The 24,603-nt window shown below is 37.3% G+C and overlaps 1 protein-coding gene across 1 annotated transcript in view; it reads right to left on the reverse strand.

Moving 5' to 3' along the window:
* Window positions 1–17,443: 17,443 nt before the first annotated feature.
* PLCZ1 (phospholipase C zeta 1) overlaps window positions 17,444–24,603 on the reverse strand; it is a 44,174-nt gene continuing 37,014 nt past the window's right edge. The window contains exons 11-13 of the mRNA XM_047064872.1: window positions 23,078–23,210; window positions 18,320–18,469; window positions 17,444–17,529 (exon numbers count right to left, since the gene is read on the reverse strand). Coding sequence (XP_046920828.1) covers window positions 17,444–17,529; window positions 18,320–18,469; window positions 23,078–23,210 — 369 coding nt within the window. The remainder of the gene's footprint in view (window positions 17,530–18,319; window positions 18,470–23,077; window positions 23,211–24,603) is intronic.

The raw sequence follows: 24,603 nt of genomic DNA on the forward strand, positions 1-24,603 counted from the left end.
GTACAAGGCACTCGACCCTAAGTACATGATTTAATCTTCACGAAATTCAGTACACTAAGCAACGGTATCTCCATTAAGACAAAACAAAATCTCAAAAAAAGTTAAGAAATATTTTTGAACCCAGTAGTCAAACCCAGTCCTGGCTTGAATTCAAAGTCCATGCAATTTCTACCACACCAGCTCTGCCTGAAGGCAAAGGGCTAGCTCACAGCTTTACCAGATTTTTTCTAGGAAATAGCACAAAGTAGGGAGGTGGGTAGGGAGCTGGGAGCACTTTGGATCCTGAGGAGGAATAGGAATGATGCGAAAAATCTTAATTTTTTATGTTTTATTTTTATTTATATTTGAGAGAAAGAAACAGAGCGCAAGTAGGGGAGGGGCAGAGAGAAAAGAGAGACACAGAATCTGAAGCAGGCTCCAGGCTCTGAGCTGTCAGCACAGAGCCCAACAAGAGGCTCAAACTCATGAACTGCGAGATCATGACCTGAGCCCAAGTCAGACACTCGACCAACTGAGCCACCCAGGTACCCCAATGGGAAAAGTTTTATCCAGGGTTTACCTTCAGGAAATAGTAGCTAAAAGATAATCAGATTTCTGAGGTCATCAAAATTAATATCCATTTAGCATCTTTTACTGATAATTATGCTAAAAAAAATGAAAACACCTGTCTCTCAGTCTCAAGCTATATTATCAGAAACTTCTCCCCTCCACCTTCTCGTTATCCTAACCTCCTGTGTCTCTCAGGGACTACTGGGTAGTGTCATTGAAGAGAACAACAGCAACCATAACTTCAGTAATGTTCTCTGTAGAATATCACATTAGAGATGTTATTTCTTAAAAAGAAACACACATAAAATTTTTACATAATAGGTTTCTATTCACCAAGAAGATCCCCACTGATAATAATTCCTTAGAAAGTTGGAGAATCTAAGAATACATCTTTGCCATTTTATCAGTTTACCAGTTTACTAAGCTCCTATTGAGGTGATTTAAATAAAGAATATTTTTGAGAGGAAAACCTTGTTCATCTATTGGAAACCAGCTGGAACTCAACCTACATACATAGAGCATCAAAATTACTCAGGCAATAGATGGACTGAGAGCATCACTAGCAGTCCAAGCATTTGCTACCACTGGAGCACTGGGGCTGCAGCCCTACAGACCCCTACCTTCTTCGAGGACCTCATGAGTGCTGGCCCACCATCTTCTGACACACTGAAGACAGGACCTACATCCTGGGGAAGCCCACTGATGTTAGTGTAATTCATCTCCTTTCTGTGAGGCTCTTCTCACTACAGGTTAACTCACCACCAGCCCCACAAGAAGATTTGTCACTCTCTGGATAGAAGTGCTCAAACCCCAAAGCTATGCCTGCTGCCCAGGGATGCTGCCTGGTGACATGTAGGGCCTGATGCCCATCCACTCATCAGAACACACGAGTGCAGAAGATCACCCAGCGAAAAATTATGATTGATCTTTTTAGATTTTCGGTTACAAATGAGAACAGAGACAATCATTTGACATATGAGAAAAATAATAATAGAGAAGCTCCAGGGGAGTAATCAGAGTAACTTCTCTCATTGAAGAAAGGTAATGAAAACAAGGATAAGAGTGACAATAGCTACTATGTATATGGTGTTCCTGTTTCAGGCACTGTTTCAAATTCTTTATACACATTTGTTAATTTAATCCTTGTAACAATGATTATTGTCTTGAGTCCCCTGATGTGAAAACTAAAAAACAAAAAAAAAAGTTGAGTCATTTGTCCAAGGTCCCACAGCTAATAGGGACTAGAGGCTAGAAACCTAGGAAATCAAGTGCCAGAGGTTATAGCCAGTGATTGCCCTTATACTTATAGCCTTATAGCTATTATCCTTATAGCCATTTTTGTTCATCCTTATTATCTGTCAGGCACAGTAGTAAATATTTTAGATATATTATTTCATTTAATCTTTAAAACAAATCTGTTTAGTTGGAATTATTATCCTCAATTTCTAAAAATCTAACTCATAATAGGGGGCAGAATGGGCAAAATAGGGGAAGGGAGTTAAAAGGCACAAACTTCTAGCTATAAAATAAATAAGAGAATATTGCTAATTCAGTGTTCTTTTCACATTAGCACTGAACAATTTTAAATATGCTCTTCCATAATGTCTCAGATCACCTATGTTTATATTGTCAATCACCTGTTCTTTTAAATGAGCTCTTTTACCTGATCAAATCAGTTAAGAAACTTTCACTTGGGAAAATCACTTAAAACCACAGATTTTTATCTATCTATCTATCATCTATATATCTATATATAATATATATAAATTATAAATATGTAAAGTATATATAATATGTAATATATATTATATATATTTTTTAATAAGGATCAAACTAAATAATTCATGTAAAAACACTTTGTAAATTGCCAAGTGCTATCCAAATAAGATATTATCTTATTGGGTTGGATCCACAATGTAGTGAAAAGGACTAGGAAGAAAGAGGCACATATCAGAAAAATGACAGGTGATCATGTCCTTTTTGTGAAATATGGGATGGTGTGTGAGTGAGCATAATGGAGAAAGCCTGGAACTGAGAAGAGCAGAAGTGAGGCCAGCACTCCAGAGCTATACCCACCCACAGGGTAGCCCCATGTGGTTACTTCAATTTAAATTAAGTAAAACAAAACCACAAATTCAGTTCCTTAGTGACACTAACCACATCACCAGTGGCAAATAATCACATGCAGCTGGTGGCTCCCCTATTGAAGAGAGGGACACCACAGACAATACTATGGGATGGCACACAGCTCTAGAGAATAGATGAGAAAAGGATTGATTTTTTTCAAAATATAAAAAAGTGTAAAAGATATTATTTGATACCATGGTGTATCATGATTTATAGCTTTATAGTTTTTAGGGAATTAACGTATATTACTTCAGAAAATTCTCTTGTAATGCTGTCTTTTAATAAGAAAATACAGCTGTCACCTTGTTCTAACTTAATTCTCAGCACCTCTGTTAGGTACTGTCTCTCCTGCAACAATCCTGTTCTAACCCCCAGGCTCAATCTTCATTGCTCTTGGAGCCAAAAAGTGTCTCGAATTACATTAGGCTTTTGACTGATTGTTTCTTTGCTTTTACTTATTATGTTATGTGCTAGCTCCCTCATTTCTCACTAGATCATTCAATAGTGTTATCTCTGATCACGTAAGTTTTAATATAGACGTTGGAATCAAAGTCAAATACCTTGAAAAAGAGAGAATATAAATTTTGAATGAACCAACTATATATAAAAATAAATTTGTGCCATTTAATATACATTTAACATGCTGGAGGCTGTTTTCTATTCCTACAACACATCACATGTGAATGAATACAAAAGAAAATCAGAATATTTGTTTTCATTCCTTAATATTTTATTTTCTGACTCTGACTCTTACTGACCAGAACCCAGCAGATAAGCAAGTCACACTGAAACTATGACCACTCCAAGGTAACCTCATAGGGGGGAATCAGAGGAAGACATACACTGAACTCATTCTTTTCCCTCTCTTCAATCCCCTGGTTGGCTTCTCATGGCCTTTGCATTTCCAAATAGTCCTCAGATTATGCTACTGACACTGGTTTGAGGACATACTTAGCCCTGTATTTGAATAAACTGAAGAATTCTAAAATCTCAGTGCTCGGGGCACCTGGATGGCTCGGTCAGTTCAGCAACCAACTCTTGACCTTGGCTCAGGACACGATCTCACGGTTCATGGGTTCGAGCGCTGTGTCTGGTTCTCTGCTGACAGCACGGAGCCTGCTTGGAATCCTGTCTCTCCCTCTCTCTGCCTTTCCCCCCCACACATGTGCGCTCTCTCTCTCTCTCTCAAAATAAAATTAAAAAAAATAAAAACTAAAATCTCAGTGTTCAAACAATGTCACATCAATTTTATCAGAATCTCTGAAAATGTTTTTTAATGTTCTAATTGACTTCTGTGTTCTAATTGACTTTCAGATAAGGCTGAAAACCACTGTTCTAGACAAGGAACAAAAATAATTATTTGGGTATTTTAAAGAGATTTAAAAACTCAAAAACAAATCCATCCTTTGTTTTGGTTTAAATATCTATAATTTACTAACTTCAGAATAAAACATGTAATATATATGTATGAGCGTGTGTGTGCATATGTATGGGTGTTTGTGTGGTACATGTGTATATCTGTGTGTGCATAAATTAGTTTTAATCAACCTCCCAAAGTGATCAGTTAACACTTTTAAAACTCTAATCAGGGATCTACACTCCAAAGGTGATACTTTACAGGTTTAATATCTCTGCCTATCTCTACACAATAGAGTATGCCAATTAGCATAAGGGATATTAGAAATAGTTTTCATTGGTTAAATGATTGGTGTTCAGTATATGTGGGTTGGCCATAAATATTGTACAAGCAACTCCATGCAAGTTTCTGTCAAGCCCAGCACACCAAAGAGTCTAGAAGAGTGCTCCATGCTTAGCACTCCACTCAGTCCTTTGTCCCCCAATTTAGGGAAGTTTAAATCACCTGATCTGATTAGAAGATTGACTAATCTTACACTTAGAATGCATTTCGTCACAGCTGAATCAGGTCAACAATTTGTCTACCATTGATGCAGATTACTGGTTGAGAATGCCCAAAAGAGAATTGAGATGATACTATTTTCTTAGAGTTTGTATTTTTTCAACTTTTTTGGTATCTAATTGCAGTTCACTAAAACCTCATGTGTTTCAAGTGCACAATGTGAGCAGTTTTGATATATATGCCTTTATTAAACCATCACCACAATCAAGATAACATTTTCATCTCTACCAAAATTTCCTTGTAACTCCTTTTAATCCAGCCTTACTTCCATCTCAATCCCCCTGCTCTGATTTGCTTTCTGGCACTATAGTTTATACATTCTGTAATTGTAAATAAATGGAACTACACAGTATGACTTATTCTGCCTATATTCTTTTATTCATTATAATGACTTTGAGATTCATTGACATTTATGCATATTTCAATAGTTTAGTTTTTTTATGGTGTTAAATAGTATCCTATTGTATGTATATAACACACTTTATCCATTCACCTGTTAATGGGCATTTGGGTAGTTTCAAGTTTGAAGCTATTATAAATAAAGCTGCTATCAACAGTCGCATATTGTGTGGACATATGCTTTCATGTCCCTTGGGTAAATATCAAGGAGTCATGTGTATGTTTGTAGACCTTGAGGAATATCTGAGTCATATGTAAGTATATGTTTCACTTTATTTTTATTTCATTTTATTTTATTTTGAGAGAGAGAGAGAACACAAGCAGGGGAGAGGGGCAGAGAGAGAATCCACACTCAACGCAGAGCCTGACACAGAGTTCTATTCCACGACCCTGGGGTCATGACCTAAGCTGAAATCAGGAGCCTAACACAACCAGCTGAGCCACTCAGGTGCCCCTATGTTTCACTTTATAAGAAACTGCCAGGGGCACCTGGGTGGCTCAGTGGGTTAAGCCTCCAACTTCGGCTCTGGTCATGATCTTGCAGTTTGTGACTTCAAGCCCTGCATCGGGCTCTGTGCTGACAGCTTAGAGCCTGGAGCCAGCTTCAGATTCTGTGTCTACCTCTCTCTCCTTCCCTCCTGCACTCATTCTTTCCTCCCTCTCTCTCAAAAATAAACATTTTAAAAATTAAAAAAAAAAAGAAACTGCCAAACCATTTCCAAAGTGTACTATTTTACATTCCCAACAGCAATGTATAAAAATTCTGGTTTCCACATCCTTTCCAACATTTATATGGCTCCTTTTATTTTAGCCTTTCTATTGGTAACTAATTGTACTTTCTTCATTTCCCTAATGAATAGTGAGGCTGAGCATCCTTTTATATGTTTATTGGGCATTGATACATTTTTCTTTGGGAAGTTCATGTTCAAAAATTTTGCTCATTTTTACTGGGGTGTCTTATTATTGACTTGTGAATATTCCTTATATAGTGCATATACAAGTCTTTTTATAGATATGTTAAAAATATTTTCAGGGGAGGAGCCAAGATGGCAGAACAGCATGGAAGTTTTTTGTGTGTCTCATGTCCATGAAATACAGCCAGACAAACACTAAACCATTCTGCACATCTAGTAAACTGATTGGAGCATTAACAATCTGCACAACCTGAACCACAGAATTGAGAAGATACACAGTGCAGAGCTGAACTTGGAGAGCGAGAAGGCGTGGGAAGGGAGGTGCTTTTGTGAGCAGAGAGGGGATAGAGACGTTGGGGAGAATACCCCTCCCCGAAAACAGCTAGAGAGAAAGCGGAAAATTGGAAACTGCGGGGACTAAACTAAAAAGGGAGAAAGGATAAAGGGGAGGGTTTAAATTCCATTAAGACTGTAAACAAGGGGAGTGCAAAGTCTGCAACTCCGCAGCTCTATACCTGGTGGTGCTCTGGTGGGAAGGGCGAGTCTCCAGGAGCAGAGTGGAGTCAGGGAGGTTCTTGGGCCACATGGGGAAAAGTGGTTCCACTGCTGGAAGGACATTTGGTATGGACTGTTGAAGCCACCTGGTCCCTGCAGACCCCAGAGAACAGCCACATTCCCTGGTGCTGGAATAAGGTCGTTGAGGGTGAAGCCTGGTGCCAAATGTGTGTGGTGATTTTCCATAATCCCTGAAAAGCTGCTGCTAACACTGTCTCACAAACTTTTTCTGGGGCGGCTGGCACCTGGCCGTGGTCTCGGGGCACTGGCAACAGCAGGGTCCAGCAAGCGTTCCTGGGTGCAGCTGACATTTGTCCATTGCTCATTCGGCCATTGCTCGGTGAGACCCTCCCGCAGACGGCCAGAACAGGTCAAAGCCGCAGTCCTTTGGAAGTAAGGGACCGGGGAAAACAGCCACATCTGAGACAAAACTCAGGAGAGAGGTACTGCCTGGGGCTTGGCCACGGAGTGTGGAAAAGCAAGGAGTGGACGAGAGCTGAAAACGGAGGATGGGTGCGCGATTGCTGATTCGGGAGAACAGTCTGGGTGGCTGGGGGACGCCATTTTTCACCGCTCCCGCGCATGCGCATCGACAAGCACCCAACAATCCACCCCAGTAGGCTAGCGGTGCCATCTAGTGGAGAATGGAGCAATAACAGAGCCCTGCACAACTGGGCGAACCTCGCTCTTCAAGAACACAAGTCTGACCGCCTGCTTAGTTCATTGACAATAAAGTGCTTCATAGTCTGATTTCTAGGGGAAAACGAAGTAATTTCAGTCCTATTTCAATCTGTTAGCAGGTCCATCTATTCAATTCTCTTTCTTTTTTTTCTCTTTTTCACTTCTTTTTCTTGAATACAGAAAGAGAAAAAAATTATTTTTATTTTCTATTTTGATTAAAAATATTTTTAATTTTTTTACGATATTTTTGATTTTTGTGTAAATTTTTTCAAATTCTATTTTACTTCTATAATTTTATGTTAGTCTACTTCAGTGTATTCACTTTTCCAAATTTTCAAATGATTTCCTTTTTTTTCTCTTTTTTGTTTTTCTTTTTCTTGAATGCAGAAAGAAAAAATTTCATTTTTACTTTCAATTTCCATCAGAAATATTTTTCTTTATTTTTTTACTGTATGTTTTGCTTTTATGTAAATTTTTTCAAATTCTATTTTACTTCCATTATTTTATTTTAGTCTACTACAGTGTATTCACTTTTTCAAATTTTCAAACGATTTCCTTTTTTTCTTTTTTCATTTTTTTGTTTCTTTTCTTTTTCTTAAATACAGAGAGAGAAAAAATTCATTTTTATGTTTAATTTTTATTAAAAATATTTTTAGTTAATTTTTTCTACTATATCCTTTACTTTTGTGTAAATTTTTTCATATTCTATTTTACTCCCATCATCTCATTTGCGTCTACTTCGGTGTATTCATTTCTTCAAATTCTCAAATGATTTCCTTTTTTTCCCCCCTGTTTTCTCTAATCTGTCAAACCACTTTCAACACATAGACCAAAACACACCTAGGATCTAGCATCATTTATTCCATTTGTGTGTGTATGTGTGTTTAATTTTAATATTTTTTTAATTTTAGTTTTTTTATTTTAATTTTTCTACCTCATTAATTCCTTTTCTCCCTTAAAAATGACAAAACAAAGGAATTCACCCCAAAAGAAAGAGCATGAAGAAATGACAGCCAGGGATAGAACGAACACAGATACAAGCAAGATGTCTGAACCAGAATTTAGAATCACGATAATAAGTACACGAGCTGGAGTCGAAAATAGATTAGACTCCCTTTCTACAGAGATAAAAGAAGTAAAAAATACTAAGAATGAAAAAAAAATGCTATAACTGAGCTGCAATCATGGGTGGATGCTGCGGCAGCAAGGATGGATGAGGAAGAAAGAGAATCAGTGATACAGAAGACAAACTTATAGAGAATAATGAAGCAGAAAAAAGAGGAAGATTAAGACAAAAGAGCACGATTTAAGAATTAGAGAAATCACTGACTCATTAAAAAGGAAAAACATCAGAATCATAGGGGTCTCAGAAGAGGAAGAGAGAGAGATAGGAGTAGAAGGGTTAGGTGAGCGGAATCATAGCGGAAAACTTTCCTAACCTGGGGAAAGACACAGACATCAAAATCCAGGAAGCACAGAGGACCCCCATTAGATTCAACAAAAACCGACCATCAACAAGGCATATCATAGTCAAATTCACAAAATACTCAGGCAAGGAGAGAATCATGAAAGCAGCAAGGGAAAAAAAAGCCTCTAACCTACAAGAGAAGACAGATCAGATTTGCAGCAGACCTGGCACAGAAACTTGGCAGGCCAGAAAGGAGTGGCAGGATATAGTCAGTGTGCTGAATCAGAAAAATATGCAGCCAAGAATTCTTTATCCAGCAAGGCTATCATTCAAAATAGGAGAGGTTAAAAGCTTCCCAGACAAACAAAAATTAAAGGAGTTTGTGACCACTAAACCAGTCCAGCAAGAAATTTTAAGGGGGACTCTCTGAGGGGAGAAAGGACAAAAAAATAAAAATAAAATAAAAAAGACCAACTGGAGAGTGTAATGCTAAGTGAAATAAGCCATACAGAGAAAGACAGATACCATATGGTTTCACTCTTATGTGGATCCTGAGAAACTTAACAGGAACCCATGGGGGAGGGGAAGGAAAAAAAAAAAAAGAGGTTAGAGTGGGAGAGAGCCAAAGAATAAGAGACTGTTAAAAACTGAGAACAAACTGAGGGTTGATTGGGGGGTGGGAGGGAGGGTGGGTGATGGGTATTGAGGAGGGCACCTTCTGGGATGAGCACTGGGTGTTGTATGGAAACCAATTTGTCAATAAATTTCATATATATAAAAAAAAAAAAAAAGACCAAAAGCAACAAAGACTAGAAAGGACCAGAGAACACCATCAGAAACTCCAATTCTACAAGCATCATAATGGCAATAAATTCATATCTTTCAGTATTCAGTCTAAACATCAATGGACCCAATGCTCCAATCAAAAGACATAGGGTAACAGAATGGATAAGAAAACAAGATCCATCTATATGCTGTTTACAAGAGACCCACTTTAGACCTAAACACACCTTCAGATTGAAAATAAGGAGATAGAGAACCATCTATCATGCTAATGGTCAACAAAAGAAAGCTGGAGTAGCCATACTTGTATCAGACAATCTAGACTTTAATATAAAGACTGTATCAAGAGATGCAGAAGGGCATTATATCATAATCAAGGGGTCTATCCACCAAGAAGACCTAACAATTGTAAACATTTATGCGTCAAATGTTAGAGCACCCAAATATATAAATCAATTAATCACAAACATAAGGAATCTCATTGATAGTAATACCATAATAGTAGGAGACTTCAACACCTCACTTACAGCAAAGAAAAGATCATCTAATCAAAAAATCAATAAGGAAACAATGGCTTTGAATGACACACTGGACCAGATGGACTTAACAGATATATTCAGAACATTTCATCCTAAAGCAGCAGAATATACATTCTTCTTCAGTGCACATGGAACATTCTCCAGAATAGACCATATACTGGCCATTATATGCCAACAAAAATATTGAGATCATACCGTGTGTATTTTCAGACCACAACGCTACGAAACTCGAAATCAACCACAAGAAAAAACTTGGAAAGGTAAGAAATACTTGGAGACTAAAGAACATCCTACTAAAGAATGAATGGGCTAACTAAGAAGTTAAAGAAGAAATTTAAAAGTTCATGGAAGCCAATGAAAATGATAACACCACAACCCAAAACTTCTGGAACACTGCAAAGGCGGTCATAAGAGCAATATATATATATTTATGTATATATATGTATATATATATGTATATAATGTGTATATATATATGTATATAATATGTATATATATATGTATATATACACACACACACATACATACATATAGCAATCCAGGCCTTCCTAAAGAAGGAAGAAAGATCTCAGATACACAACCTAATCTTACACCTTAAAGGGCTGGAAAAAGAACAGCAAATAAAACCCAAAAACAGCAGCAGACAGGAAACAATAAAGATTAGACCAGAAATTAATGCTATCAAAACCAAAAAAAAAAACCCTGTAGAACGGATCAATGAAACCAGAAGCTGGTTCTTTGAAAGAATTAACAAAATTGATAAACCACTAGCCAGTTTGATCAAAAAGAAAAAGGAAAAGGGGAGCCTGGGTGGCTCAGTCGGTTAAGCATCCGGCTTCAGCTCAGGTCATGACCTCACGGTCTGTGAGTTCGAGCCCCATATTGGGCTCTGTGCTGACACCTCAGAACCTGGAGCCTGCTTCAGATTCTGTGTCTCCTTCTCTCTCTGCTCCTACCCCTGATCATGCTTTGTCTCAAAAATAAATTTAAAAACATTTAAAAATTTTTTTTAAAAAGAAAAAGGACCCAAACAAATAAAATCAAGAATGAAAGAGGAGAGTACACAGCCAACACAGCAGAAATAAAAAAAAAAAAAACCTAAGAGATTATGAGCAATTATATGCCAATAAAATGGGAAATCTAGAAGAAATGGACAAATTCCTAGAAACATACACTAACAAAACAGAAACAGGAAGAAACAGAAAATTTGAACAGACCCATAACCAGTAAGGAAATTGAATTAGTAATCAAAAATCTCCCAAAAAACAAGAGTCCAGGGCCAAATGGCTTTCCAGGGCAATTCTACCAAACATTTAAGGAAGAGTTAACACCTATTCTCTTGAAGGTGTTCCAAAAAAATACAAATGGAAAGAAAACTTCCAAACTCTTTCTATGAAGCCAGCATGAATCCAGCATTACCCTGATTCCAAAACCAGACAGAGACCCCACTAAAAAGGAGAACTATAGACCAATTTCCCTGATGAACATGGATGCAAAAATCCTGAACAAGATATTAGCCAACTAGATCCAACAATACATTAAAAAAATTATTCACCACGACCAAGTGGGATTTATACCTGGGATGCAGGGCTGGTTCAATATCCGCAAAACAATCAATGTGATTCATCACATCAATAAAAGAAAGGACAAGAATCATATGATCCTCTCAATAGATGCAGAGAAAGCATTTGACAAAATACAGCATCCTTTCTTGATAAAAACCTGCAGGAAAGTAGGGATAGAAGGAGCATACCTTGAGATCATAAAAGCCATATATGAATGACCCAATGCTCATCCTCAATAGGGAAAAACTGAGAGCTTTCCCCCTAAGGTCAGGAACAAGGCAGGGATGTCCACTCTCACCACTGTTATTCAACATAGTATTGGAAGTCTTAGCCTCTGCAATCAGACAACACAAAGAAATAAAAGGTATCCAAACTGGCCAGAAGGAGATGAAACTTTCACTCTTCACAGATGACATGATACTCTATATGGAAAACCCAAAAGATGCCACCAAAAAACTGCTAGAACTGATTCATGAATTCAGCAAAGTTGCAGGATATAAAATCAACGCACAGAAATCGGTTGCATTCCTATTCACCAACAATGAAGCAACAGAAAGAGAAACAAGGAATTGATCCCATTTACAGTTGCACCAAAACCCATAAAATACCTAGGAATAAATCTAACCAAAGAGGTGAAAAATCTATACACTGAAAACTATAGAAAGCTTATGAAAGAAATTGAAGAAGATACAAAAAAATGGAAAAAGATTCCATGCTCTGGGATAGGAAGAACAAATATTTCCAAAATGTAGATACTACCCAAAGCAGTCTACATATTCAATGCAATCCCTATCAAAATAACACCAGCATTCTTCACAGAGCTAGAACAAATAATCCTAAAATTTGTATGGAACCAGAATACCAAAAGACCTGAATAGCCAAAGCAATCTTGAAAAAGAGAACCAAAGCAGGAGGCATCACAATCCCAGACTTCCAAGCTATACTACAAAGCTGTAATCATCAAGACAGCATGGTACTGGCACAAGAACAGACACTCAGATCAATGGAACAGAATAGAGAACACAAAAATGGACCCACAAACGTATGGCCAACTAATCTTTGACAAAGCAGGAAAGAATACCCAATGGAAACAGGCAAAAGACATGAATAGACACTTCTCCAAAGAAGACATCCAGATGGACAACTGACACATGAAAAAATGCTCAACTTCACTCATCATCAGGGAAATACAAATCAAAATCACAATGAGATATCTCCTCACCCATCAGAATGGCTAACATTAACAACTCAGGCAACAACAGATGTTGGTGAGGATGTGGAGAAAGAGGATCTCTTTTGTATTGTTGGTGGGAATGCAAGCTGGTACAGCCACTCTGGAAAAAAGTATGGAGGTTCCTCAAAATACCAAAAATAGAACTACCCTGTGACCCAGCAATTGCACTACTAGGCATTTATCCAAGGGATATAGGTGTGCTGTGTTGAAGGGACGCATGCACCCCAATGTTTATAGCAGCACCATCAACAGTAGCCAAAGTATGGAAAGAGCCCAAATGTCCATCAATTGATGAATGGATAAAGAAGAGGTGGTACATATATACAATGGAGTATTACTCGGCAATCAAAAAGAATGAAATCTTGCCATTTGGAACTATATGGATGGAACTAGAGGGTATTATGCTAAGTGAAATTAGCCAGAGGAAGACAAGTATCCTATGACTTCACTCATATGAGGACTTTAAGAAACAAAACAGATGAACATAAGGGAAGGGAAATAAAAATAATATAAAAACAGGGAGGGGGACAAAACAGAAGAGACTCATAAATATGGAGAACAAACTGAGGGTTACTGGAGGTGTTGTGGGAGGGTGGATAGGCTAAATGTGTAAGGGGCACTAAGGAATCTACTCTTGAAATCATTGTTGTACTATATGCTAACTTGGATGTAAATTTAAAAAAAATAAAAATAAAATTAAAACAAATATTTTGTCCCATTCTGTAAATTGCCTTTTCATTTTTGTATTTCAAAAAGCAAAAGTTCTTTTCTTTTTAAGTGAAGTCCAACTTACCATCTCTTTTATATGTCATGCTTTAATGTTCCAACAGACCCTTGCCTACCCCAAAGTTATAAGAATATTCTATCTGCTTTCTTCTAAAAGGTTAATAGTTTTTGTTTTAATTTCATAGTTTGACATTTAGATCTATAATCCATTTTGAGTTAATTTTTGTATATTGTGTGATGTAATCAATGCATTATTTTTTTTTTCACAGACTGCCCTGGACCAGTAACCTAGATTCTGGCATTTACTGTAGACCCTGGACAAGTTTAATGTTTTGGGGTTCTTTTGTTAACAGTAAAATATAGGATTGCTGAAAGGATTTAGGTTAATTTATGTTTAATATCAGCATATATTAGGTACTGCTGATGCTACAGATATGTCTCATGTTAGAAAAGTAACTGTCCTGGGAGAAGAACAGGAAAGAGGACTGGAAGTGTGAAAGTTAAACTGTTTACACATGGACAGTAGAAAGAGGGCATGTGTTGCTGAAAACGTGTAAGTTGTTAAGGCATTTAACATCAACTCTCCCCCAACTACCACCAGGTGTTGGGCTGGTGTGTAACTATATAAGACACATAGATTCCAATCTATCATAAATTCAAACACCACTTTAATCCATCCCTTTGATGTTTGAAATGGAGATTTCTAATAGCTGGTAAAAATGTGTGCTCTAGTTATACAGAGACCTCAAATTCATGGTCTAAGAATCAAAAATGCATCATAAGAATCTTTTGTTGGTGCAAATATTTCTAGGGGGTTATTACTTTGAAATAAATGCAATTTAACAAACGTTTATATAGCACCAAGACTATGGAATCTTAATTACTTCTGCAAAATGAAATTCATGTATTGTCCCAATAAAATGTTCATTGTTCAAGTCCATAAAGCCTTCGCTGAAAGTGATTCCATTCTCTGTATACCAATCTACAAACGTGAGCTTCTTACCACTGGGGCTCCCAAATATTCCTTGAAATTTACATAAAGGTTTTAACTGCAACCTTTGGAGGTACTATCTTGGGTGCATTGTCTGTATCCCTCAGAAGCACAATGTACTACGCAAAATTACAATAAAGACCTCTTTTTATGGCTCCAGGAAGCTTCTCCACATTTCTTTAAGAGATAGAGCAACTTCACTCCTCAGCAACCAGCATCATTGGCCTCCAGTGGCCACCATCTCTCAAACAAAAGTCAGAGTAAGTCTAAATGGGGAGATTGTGCTCTTTCTGTTTTCTATCTGAGGCCCTAAACAACCACAAGCATTAAAAAAAGAGAAAATGTCACAATCAACAACATAACAAAACTTTCCTGTCGCACTGATCACTATATGGCAGTACATGTTACAGAAGGAGAAGCCAAGTTTATGTCTATGCCCTCCAGCCAAAGATCACCAGGAACACATACAAGTTGGGTTTATGCTTGTTGTAATGAAAGAGATGCACAAATGGGGAACCATGGAGCAACTCAGTGATAGGATATTGAAGAGCACTTAATATTGGATTTAGGCTTGTGTTAGATGGTTTGTGAGGGGCTTCAAGGAAGTAGGGCTCTTCTCTGCATTGGATGTTGTCAAGAATTGGGGGCAATTCTATGATTGGAATAAATCTCATCCATAAGAGAAAAAGAATAAATCAAGGCAAAAGGTATAATTGGTAAAGAATCAACAGCCATTCATGTTAGCCAGGATAGGAAGATGTTTGGCATTTTTGTTTTTGGACAATATTCATATGTTTAGTCATGGTTACAAAGTAATCTTGTTTTTTTCTTGACCCATTGTAGTCACAGAGTGTCCTTGTCTGGTGTTGTTCTGTGAAGTCAGTCATGGTCAACAGGACACTATTGCCTAACTGTAAGCGTCAGGTAAGCTCCTACCAATGACAGGGCCTACCTGATAGTGCCACAGCAGTTCCTGGCTATCATTTTGTCAGTTGTATGGAAATGTACTCCAAAAAACATGACCTAGACTAAAAGATTGTAGACAGCTTCTCTGAGGAACTGACATTTCCCCTAAGAGTTTAAGAGGTAATCTGTTGCCACAGCCCAAGGGCTCATTTAGCCCTTTCATTCTGTTTCCTTCCCCTCACCAACAATATTTTTTCCTGCAAGTGAATTATGCCTAGACAGGATGAGTCAAAGCTGGCTTCTCACATCATTCCCAACTTTCTCTAAAGTGAGAACATTCCCTGGCTCTGGAGTTTCTATGGTAGTTTCTATTGTGAGAAAATTAATAATAATAATAGTAGTAGTAGTAGTAGTAGTAGTAACAAGAACAATAATAGTAATATTCCAGTACAATTCAAAAGGAAAGTAAATGATAAATAATGTATACAAAAAATAGAACCAAAGATGTTTAAGGGTATTATAAGATTATTGGACAGGAAATAAAATAATCTAAATGCTTCCTTTCAAAAGTGCCTATCTGATGTAGAGTGGGGATACTGAAAATGAAGGATTTGGTCTTCAAAGTTAGTGAGCTGAATTTAATTAGTACCTGAAGAAAAAGTGAGAAAAAAAAATACATATATCTTTTTTTCTCCCTCATTTCAAATCTTGGTGGTATAAACAAGAAATAGAAGTTTATACTGCTGTAGAATTAGTGAACTCTTGCCTAACTCACCTGATCAGTCTTTAAATCTCATGGAATTCCAGATCTTCAAAAGGCTTTAGGAGTTTAGAAAAGGTTAAAGCCTTGGACCAATGGGCTGAATATCTCCCCTACTAATGTTCTGAACAATAGGTGTTTTAAACAAGATCTTTTTCTTATCTAGCAAAATAAAAAGCATCCCTCTGGGAAGTGGCTGTGCCTCCCTATGGGGAAGAGTATACCCCACTCTTAAATCTAGAAACTGTATAAGAGAGCATCTTGATGATGATGTACTGGGACAGTTCTTACTACTTATGGCTTCAGTATTTGAATTCCCGGTGGCATTATTATTTTAAATATTTGGTTTTGAGGGTAAGTCATAGTAGTAAAATATGGTAAATGGGTTATTTTTTATTTTTCTAGCCAGCAAGAGATAATGCATTAGTAAACACCTCAAACCATCATTTGTGATTTTAGTTATAAGTTCAGATTTAATTTCAACAAATACCTATCAGGGTCCCCTAATCAGTCGAAAATTGTGCTAGGTACTTTCGCCTCACTCCATGCAACAATGCAGTAGGGTAAGTATTAATATGTCTGTTTTTTGAAGAAGAGTTCATAAGAAACTGTATTATTCTCCATATACCATTTAGTAAATCAAAATCCTGCTGATGGTGAGAAGCCCAGCCTATGAAATAGCACAGGAATCCCATCTCTGACCAAGAGACAACCTTCAAAGTACATTTAGCACAGATTCAGAAACATTGTGGGTTAATTCAGAGATGCAAGCCTAGAAGCCCACGTAGTAGATCTCTTTTACAGGTATGGAGATTGAATTCCATTTGACTGCAAATCAATTTCATATACACTCATAAAAATGTCTGTGTAATTACAGGGTACCAAATCCAATGCACAGCATCTAAGAACTAGCTCGAGAAGGCAGGGGCTAATTACTGTCTAGGATATAAAAGGGCACAAAGCACCTGGGAATCTAATTCCTTTTCACTACCACTTGCAGTAGTGGGTGTCAAGAAGTTAAAACACTCTTAGATTTCACATTTCTTTTTACTGATAAATATTTGCCAACATATCTTATATAATCAGACATATTTTAAGAGCTTGTAAGTTCTACCAATTTAAAATGATACAAGCAGGTGGCAAGAGCAGCTTCAGCAATAGAGGAACAGGAAAATCTGGCTGACAAGAATGCCACACTGTTGCGAACCTCTGAAGGTTTGGTTCTCCTTTTTCCACCATTCTATTTTGCGCGTTACAGGTGAACTTGCTCAATATTTCTGTTTTTGCAAATAATTATTTTGCTTCATGTTAAAAAAAAAGATATAGACATTCATTTTGGCTGTTTTATTACGATGTATAGCTAATGATATGTCAGGTGCTATTAATTGCTATCTGACGTACCAAACGTAAATAAACAGTGAGGCAGGCTCAAGACTCTCGCCCATTTTGGAAAACAGAGGAACACGACGGTAACCTGCAAAAGGAATCAGAGCTAATTAGAACAATAAAGATAAATTAGCCGTGTTCCCGATAGAGCTGCTGAGAAAGAACATTATCTTTACTAAGCATAGGTAAAAACTATGACAGCATAGTTATATTCATCTTGCGTGTTAATTCCCCACAAACTATAAAATATTTGAAGCTTCTATTTTGACTTCTTACTGCCTAACGCTGAACACACAGCTCACACTTCTTCTCTCTCAAAGTGCAGTGTGCTAAATTAGCCACCACCCTTCTGCTTCAGACTCTGTTTCCAAGGTACAGCTCAGATGGTGTTAGAGAAGTAAACACGAACACGTTGGGACGAGGTAATTGGGGGCAGAGTATAAATCACCCCAGCAAGCTGACTACAACATAAAGGCAGCCCTGAAAAGAGTCAAGAAGGGATTGTCTTGGGTTCCCAGTCTCTCCTTGGGTAGAAGAATGAGTCACTGCTTGTCCCTTCTCTTTGATTCCCATCCTTTATTTCTTTGTGGTAGTCATGACTACTCTTAATTGAAACAAAAGAGCGATGATCCATGTAAAGAAATGCTCATACATACCAAGTTGGTCTAATTTGTCTTCCCAGCAATCCCAAACCACAACCCCACCTTCCATGTGAAAACACATTTCTATAATTCCACTGAGAGAAAATGTGTGTCAATTCATAAAATTTCCTTTACATCTGACTCTCATGAATAGAGCTATTTGGTATATCAATGTGTGTCTTTGGTAAATTTAAATTATAATTGGTATCGCAATCCTGTTACTTTTAGGAATATTACCTTTGTTCATGCTTAAAACTGGTAAAGTATATTGGCCAAGAAATTCATTTCCAGTTATTAAACCTTGACTTTCAACAACAAAACGCATCAATGCCAATTCTGGCACTTGAATAATAAATGTGAACGTTTCGTTCCATCTTGGACTAAAAGCTGAAAGATAAAGGAAGATATAATCAAAGAATCATAGACGTGTTCCTTAGGGAATAATACATAATAGCTGTTCTCTGAAATTTTTCTTTTCAACACTTAGTAATGTTAATAGCTTATGTTTTAGAGCACTTGAATTTTTCACTCATCCAATGAGAAAGGAATAATAATGACAGTAGCAATAATTATTGGGTCTTTAGTATTGCTGGGCAATATAAGAACTTTAAGTAGATAATGTCATTTAATTCTTACCACAAACCCATCAGGGTTATTACAACCCATATTTACGGATGAGAAAACTGAGCCAGAAATATGTTACACAACTTCCTCAGGGTTTCACATACATAGTCATTAAGTGGCAGGACAAGAATTCAAACAAATGGAGTCTGATTTCAGAGCAGAAATGTTTCATTAGGCAACATGAATGCTATGTTTGGGCATTTCAGTAACAAATACATTAAATAACATAATTTTTCTATAGCAGTTCCTATTATGGGAAGAACCCCATAGACAGTTGTTGGCCTAAGAGCTAAGTGCTCCAAAGCCAGCCTTTTATCCTTCTTTTGACTAAGTGCTCACTTTAAAGTCCCAAGTTGATGAGTAAGTTAGATCTCTAGCAAAATAAATCATCCCAAACAACAATTTCTTGCCAAATAAGAAATCCATCACAATATGACCCAAATCATCCAATTCTTAAGTGTAATTTAATGGAATCAAATTCACATCCGGGGGCCCTGGGTGGCAGCTAAGCGTCCGACTTCAGCCCAGGTCATGATCCCACGCTTTATGGGCTCAAGCCCTGCATCAGGCTCTGTGCTGACAGCTTGGAGCTCAGAGCCTGGAGCCTGCTTCAGATTCTGTGTCTCCCTCTGTCTCTGCCCCTCCCCTGTTTGCACTCTGTCTCCCAAAAATAAATAAAAATTAAAAAAGAAATTCACATCCAGATAAAATATAAAATCTACTTAATAAAGACTCAAAGGTTCAGGGTGAAATAATATGTATTGTTTTCATGTACAAAGGTAATGCTATGCCTGCTATGTCAATAGGTTTTGCTCTTTAGGTCACCCTTCCAGAAGCATTAAAGAATTTGTGACTCGGGGCGCCTGGGTGGCGCAGTCGGTTAAGCGTCCGACTTCAGCCAGGTCACGATCTCGCGGTCCATGAGTTCGAGCCCCGCGTCGGGCTCTGGGCTGATGGCTCAGAGCCTGGAGCCTGTTTCCGATTCTGTGTCTCCCTCTCTCTCTGCCCCTCCCCCGTTCATGCTCTGTCTCTCTCTGTCCCAAAAATAAATAAAAACGTTGAAAAAAAAAACTAAAAAAAAAAAAAAAAAAAGAATTTGTGACTAATTTGTCACAAATTGTAAAGAATTTGTTTTCTGTGGTACATCTGTGGCCAACAAGCACACATTTACCTGAGAGTGATCCAGGATACTGTCTATGCCCATGAAAATATTAAACCAATTGACTCACGCAGGTATAATGAATGTATTACCTTGCCTTAAGAAAGGAAATAATTCTGGGACACCTGGGTGGCTTGGTCAGTTAAGTGTTCAACTCTTGATTTCGGCTCAGGTCATGATCTCATGGTTCATGAGTTCGAGTCCCACATCGGGTTCTCCACTATCAGCACAGAGTCTGCTTCAGATCCTCTGTCCCCCATTCTCTCTGCCCCTCCCCTACTCATGCTCTCTAACTCAAAATAAATAAGTTAATTTAAAAAAAAGAAAAGAGAAAACTCCATAGAGTACAGGAGCAGGTCTAAGAGTCAGTTCTTTATAGACACTGCAAAATGTCTGCACAAAATTCTTATACTGACTTATCTTCCTCCTCCAACCCTACTTCACTATAAACAGTCTCCCTTTCTCTGTCTCACATATATCATATGTATTCTATGAGAAGGTCTTTTTATTTGTGAAAGAGGAAAGAAAGAAAGAAAGAAAGAAAGAAAGAAAGAAAGAAAGAAAGAAAGAAAGAAAGAAAGAAAGAAAGAAAGAAAGAAAGAAAGAAAGAGGAAGGAGGAAAGAAGGGAAGTAAATCAGGATACCAAATTTGATAGTTACAGTTTTCTCTGGCATGACCAAAACTGAAGAATTGCTTCCACACCTTACCCAAATATGATCTTTTTCCTTCCACTCTCATGTCTCTTATTACACCACAATTACTCTAGCAGCTAAGCCACCTTAGTATCCCCCTTTGTCCAGATTTCTAGACTTTTACTCCTGCTAGTCTTCCTCACATAAGTCCTCCATTGCTTTTCTGATGCCTGTGCCTTCTTTGGCCTGAATTCCCCATCCTCTAGCCATGAAGTCATATCCTGACTCTATTTTGTATTCCTCATTTCCCCCACATACACGTCTTCCTACCTAATCTGTAGAAATAATCTCCTTAAAGCTCAACTATATTAGTGTTATATCCCTGCTTAAGAGTTTTAATTCTATTCATTTTCTACATACAACACAGAAAAGAAAGTACCTAACACCTCATCATGGCTCTCATGATTTTCCATGACCATTCCCAACCTAACTTTTATATTTTATCTCACACTAATCCCTCTTAAGTACCCTGTACTTCACCCATTTTAAACTTCAGTACTTTCACCTAGCGTGTTTGAAGTTAGTCTTCTCCAGGTTTTAGCGTGCATATTATTCCTTTTGCCTGCAATGCTTTCATCCACAATCTCTGGGGAAAAAAATCCTATTCATTCTCCAAAACCATCTCCAAATGTGCCCCTTCCACTACAATTCTCTGTACTTTCCTTAATACACTAATGACTTGGGGCACCTGGGGGCTCAGCCGGTCAAGCGTTTGACTCAGGTCATAATGTCACAGTTCGTGAGTTCGAACTCTGTGTCTGGCTGACAGTGCAGATCCTGCTTGGAATTCATTCTCTCTCTCTCTCTCTCTCTCTCTGCTCTCTCTCTCTCTCTCTCCCTCTTCCCCTCCCCTGCATGCTCTCATTCTATCTCAAATAAAGAAATAAACTTAAAAAAAACACTAATGACTCTCGTGATAGTTTTATTGTATCTCGTGTCCCATACTGAACTGAAAACTATCTAAAATGGATTTAGTTGGGACATACATAAATAATAATATCTTTAATCAGTGTAGATCTTAAGTTTTTTGATACTTAGCATCAGACTTCTAATAAAACAGGCTCAGTAATGTTAGATACACCAAATTTAATTTCACAGGAATATTTCCATAAAACCCAGGACGTAATCTAAATTCTAATGGGAGCTAGAAACACATTATAAGGGGTGTGCTGTATAAATAAATGTTCTGTGTATCTTGCCATGAAGATTCAAGTATGGGGATGAAGAGAACAAGAGATAGGTTACTATAAGCTTCCTGACATAAGCAGCTACCGTTTCTTGACAAATCCATTGTAATGTGCCTTCAGCTCTGAGGAATGACAAATAAGGCGGCAGGTCATCACCAATATCCCTTCCCATCTACAACCTATGATGAAGTAACCAAAACTCCCCACATCTTTTTTCCATGCCCTTTGCATGAGGGGCCACACTGGAAGAGTATTTGGGGTGTCAGTGCAGGGGGCAGATGGTGTATATTACTGGAGATTACCCACCCAAGAAAAAAAAAAAGAGTGTTAAAACTGCACCTGTTTTTCTGTCAGTGCCATTTAATCTGGTATGTACTTTCAGACTCTGAAATGAAGCCCACTATACTTTGGGAATACCCACTCAAAGAAAATTACAGACTCAAGAATCAGTTCCAAGGTCTCCTCCAAGGTGATCCTGACTAAAGGTCAATCCCAGGAATCTACACTGTAATGTCCTTAATGGTTTCAAACTCAACCAAGAAGTGACAACATCAGTACTGTATTACATAAAATATCACAGGATTGTGGAACTGAAAATCTTACCCAAGTCACTTCCATTTCTACATTTCCCTTCTGGCAAAAATGACTGAATTATGAATCCAAATATTGTATGAGTGGGTTTCTATGGCATCTTTAGCCAGAGCCAGAAGCCACAGACCTTTGATCTAAAATAATTCAAACAGCGAAGTAAAAATGGGTAACATGCTGTATCAGAACAATTGTACATTCTTTATTTTACACAAAGGCTAGAAGCTAAGCAGCTTTGCAGCCATCAAAATGCCTCTTGAATTCAGCAATATGGTACATAAAAAGGAGGTCAAAGTGTAAAAAAGCAGTAATTTCGGGTGCCTGGGTGGCTCAGTCGGTTAAGCATCCGACTCTTGATTTCAGCTGAGGTCATGATCTCATTTTTTTGTGGGTTCAAGCCCCACATCGGGCTCTGCACTGATAGCATGGAGTTTGCCTGGGATTCTCCCTCTCTCTCTTTGTTCCTACCCTGCTCACACTCTCTCTCAAAATAAATAAATAAACTTTAAAAAAAAAAAGCAGCAATTTTCAGACCAGATAAATTTTTGTATCTGTAATCTGAAAATATATCTGAACAATACATTGAATCATTATCAGATTGTTTTTGCTGTATATAACACTTTGGTCACCTTAAACCTAGCCTTATGAATAATAAATATGTATCAAAACTCTATCAATAGACAAATTATAAGCTTTCCAGCAAGAAATCTAGTAGAAGTTCAATAAAATATGTTAGGAGCTCACCATTTCTTTTAATGACACGAGTCTGCTGTTTCGTTTGATCATTTGGAACACCAAAAAGTTCTAGAATCACTAATGCGTCAGCTTTGTTAGATGATGAATGGTTACTGGGAGGTAACTGGATACCACTGATGAGCTGCACAAAAGTATTTGAACACAGAAATTTAGCAGGATATCAAACTGTACGGTCATGTAATTTGAAAATAAAACATGTATTTCAGAAAAGATTATAGACTCTCAGTTCCCACAAAAAAATTAAGAGTGGAATATAGTGTATATTTTAAACTTTAACCCTTTTATTCTCAAGCGTCAATAGGTAAATACTAGGAATATGTCTACATTATTCTAATTTCACTATATAATTATAGTAGAATTCACACTGAGTTTTATAGTTCAACGTATATTTTTATTTTTAAAGTATCTGTTTTGGGGGTGCCTGGGTGGCTCAGTCGGTTAAGCGTCTGACTCTTGATTTTGGCTCAGGTCATGATCTCGCGGTCATGAGTTTGAGCCCTATATCGGGCTCCCTGCTGTCAGCACAGAGTCTGCTTCAGATCCTCTGTCCCCTCTCTCTCTCCCCCTCTCCTGCTTGAGCTCTTTCTCTCTCTCAAAAAATCAATAGATGTTAAAAAATAAAATAAAATAAATCAAATAAAGTATTTTATGGCTGTTAAAAGCCATTGCTTAAAAGTATTGTTATAATCACAGGCTACTGTAAATCAGGCCGAAGTACTCTGATAACATGAACCATTTTGAAATTCATATTGTCTGTCTACAGCCAAAAATTAGAAACAATATTAATACTACTTCTGAAATGTAAGAAAAAACACTGCATAATTTCCTATGATAGCATTCTTGATAGTATAATTTATATGTTTGGATAATTTATCACAAAATCTTATATTATCTCTTGTTGTCAATATTATCATAACTAACCTGGGTCTGACAAAATCAATGATTTCATATGTATATTAAGAACTGGGTATCAGAACACTTAAACTAATCATAGTTTTATTTAACCTTTTATTAGTCAAACTAACTGTTGAAGCTAAGTTTTGTCTTACTTTAAGGAGCAAAGTCCAAACAAAAGACAATTATTCAAGTGTATTCATTTGTAAAATGTACTAACATAGAAATTGAGGCAAAATTTTAATTTCTGAAGATTATAATAAACAGGAACAAATAAATAAGTTTCAATAAGAATGAAAGAAGGAAGGAAAGAAGGAAGAGAAAAAAAAGAAACAGAAAAAGTGCCAATGTGTAATTTTTCCTCTCCTACATCCACACATTTAAACATTAGCTGGAAACCAGGGTGACTGTGCAAATGTTTAACAACTAGTATGGAATGGGCATTGATCGACCAGCATAAATTAGACACCAGGTTAGCTAGACAGAACATTGGCCATAAACAACTAGCACACTGACACGAGAGTCTACCAGCTGAATATCCCCTCTGCAGGTAATAGACCCTTGCCAATATGGAAAAGTTCGGCTTTTAAGTGCACATCACACCAAAAAAAAAATCATCT

Source organism: Lynx rufus, unplaced genomic scaffold (assembly GCF_022079265.1).
Source record: "Lynx rufus isolate CCGP_SWC_20201006 ecotype Redwood Valley unplaced genomic scaffold, mLynRuf1.p SCAF_7, whole genome shotgun sequence".
NCBI classification, from domain to species: domain Eukaryota; kingdom Metazoa; phylum Chordata; class Mammalia; order Carnivora; family Felidae; genus Lynx; species Lynx rufus.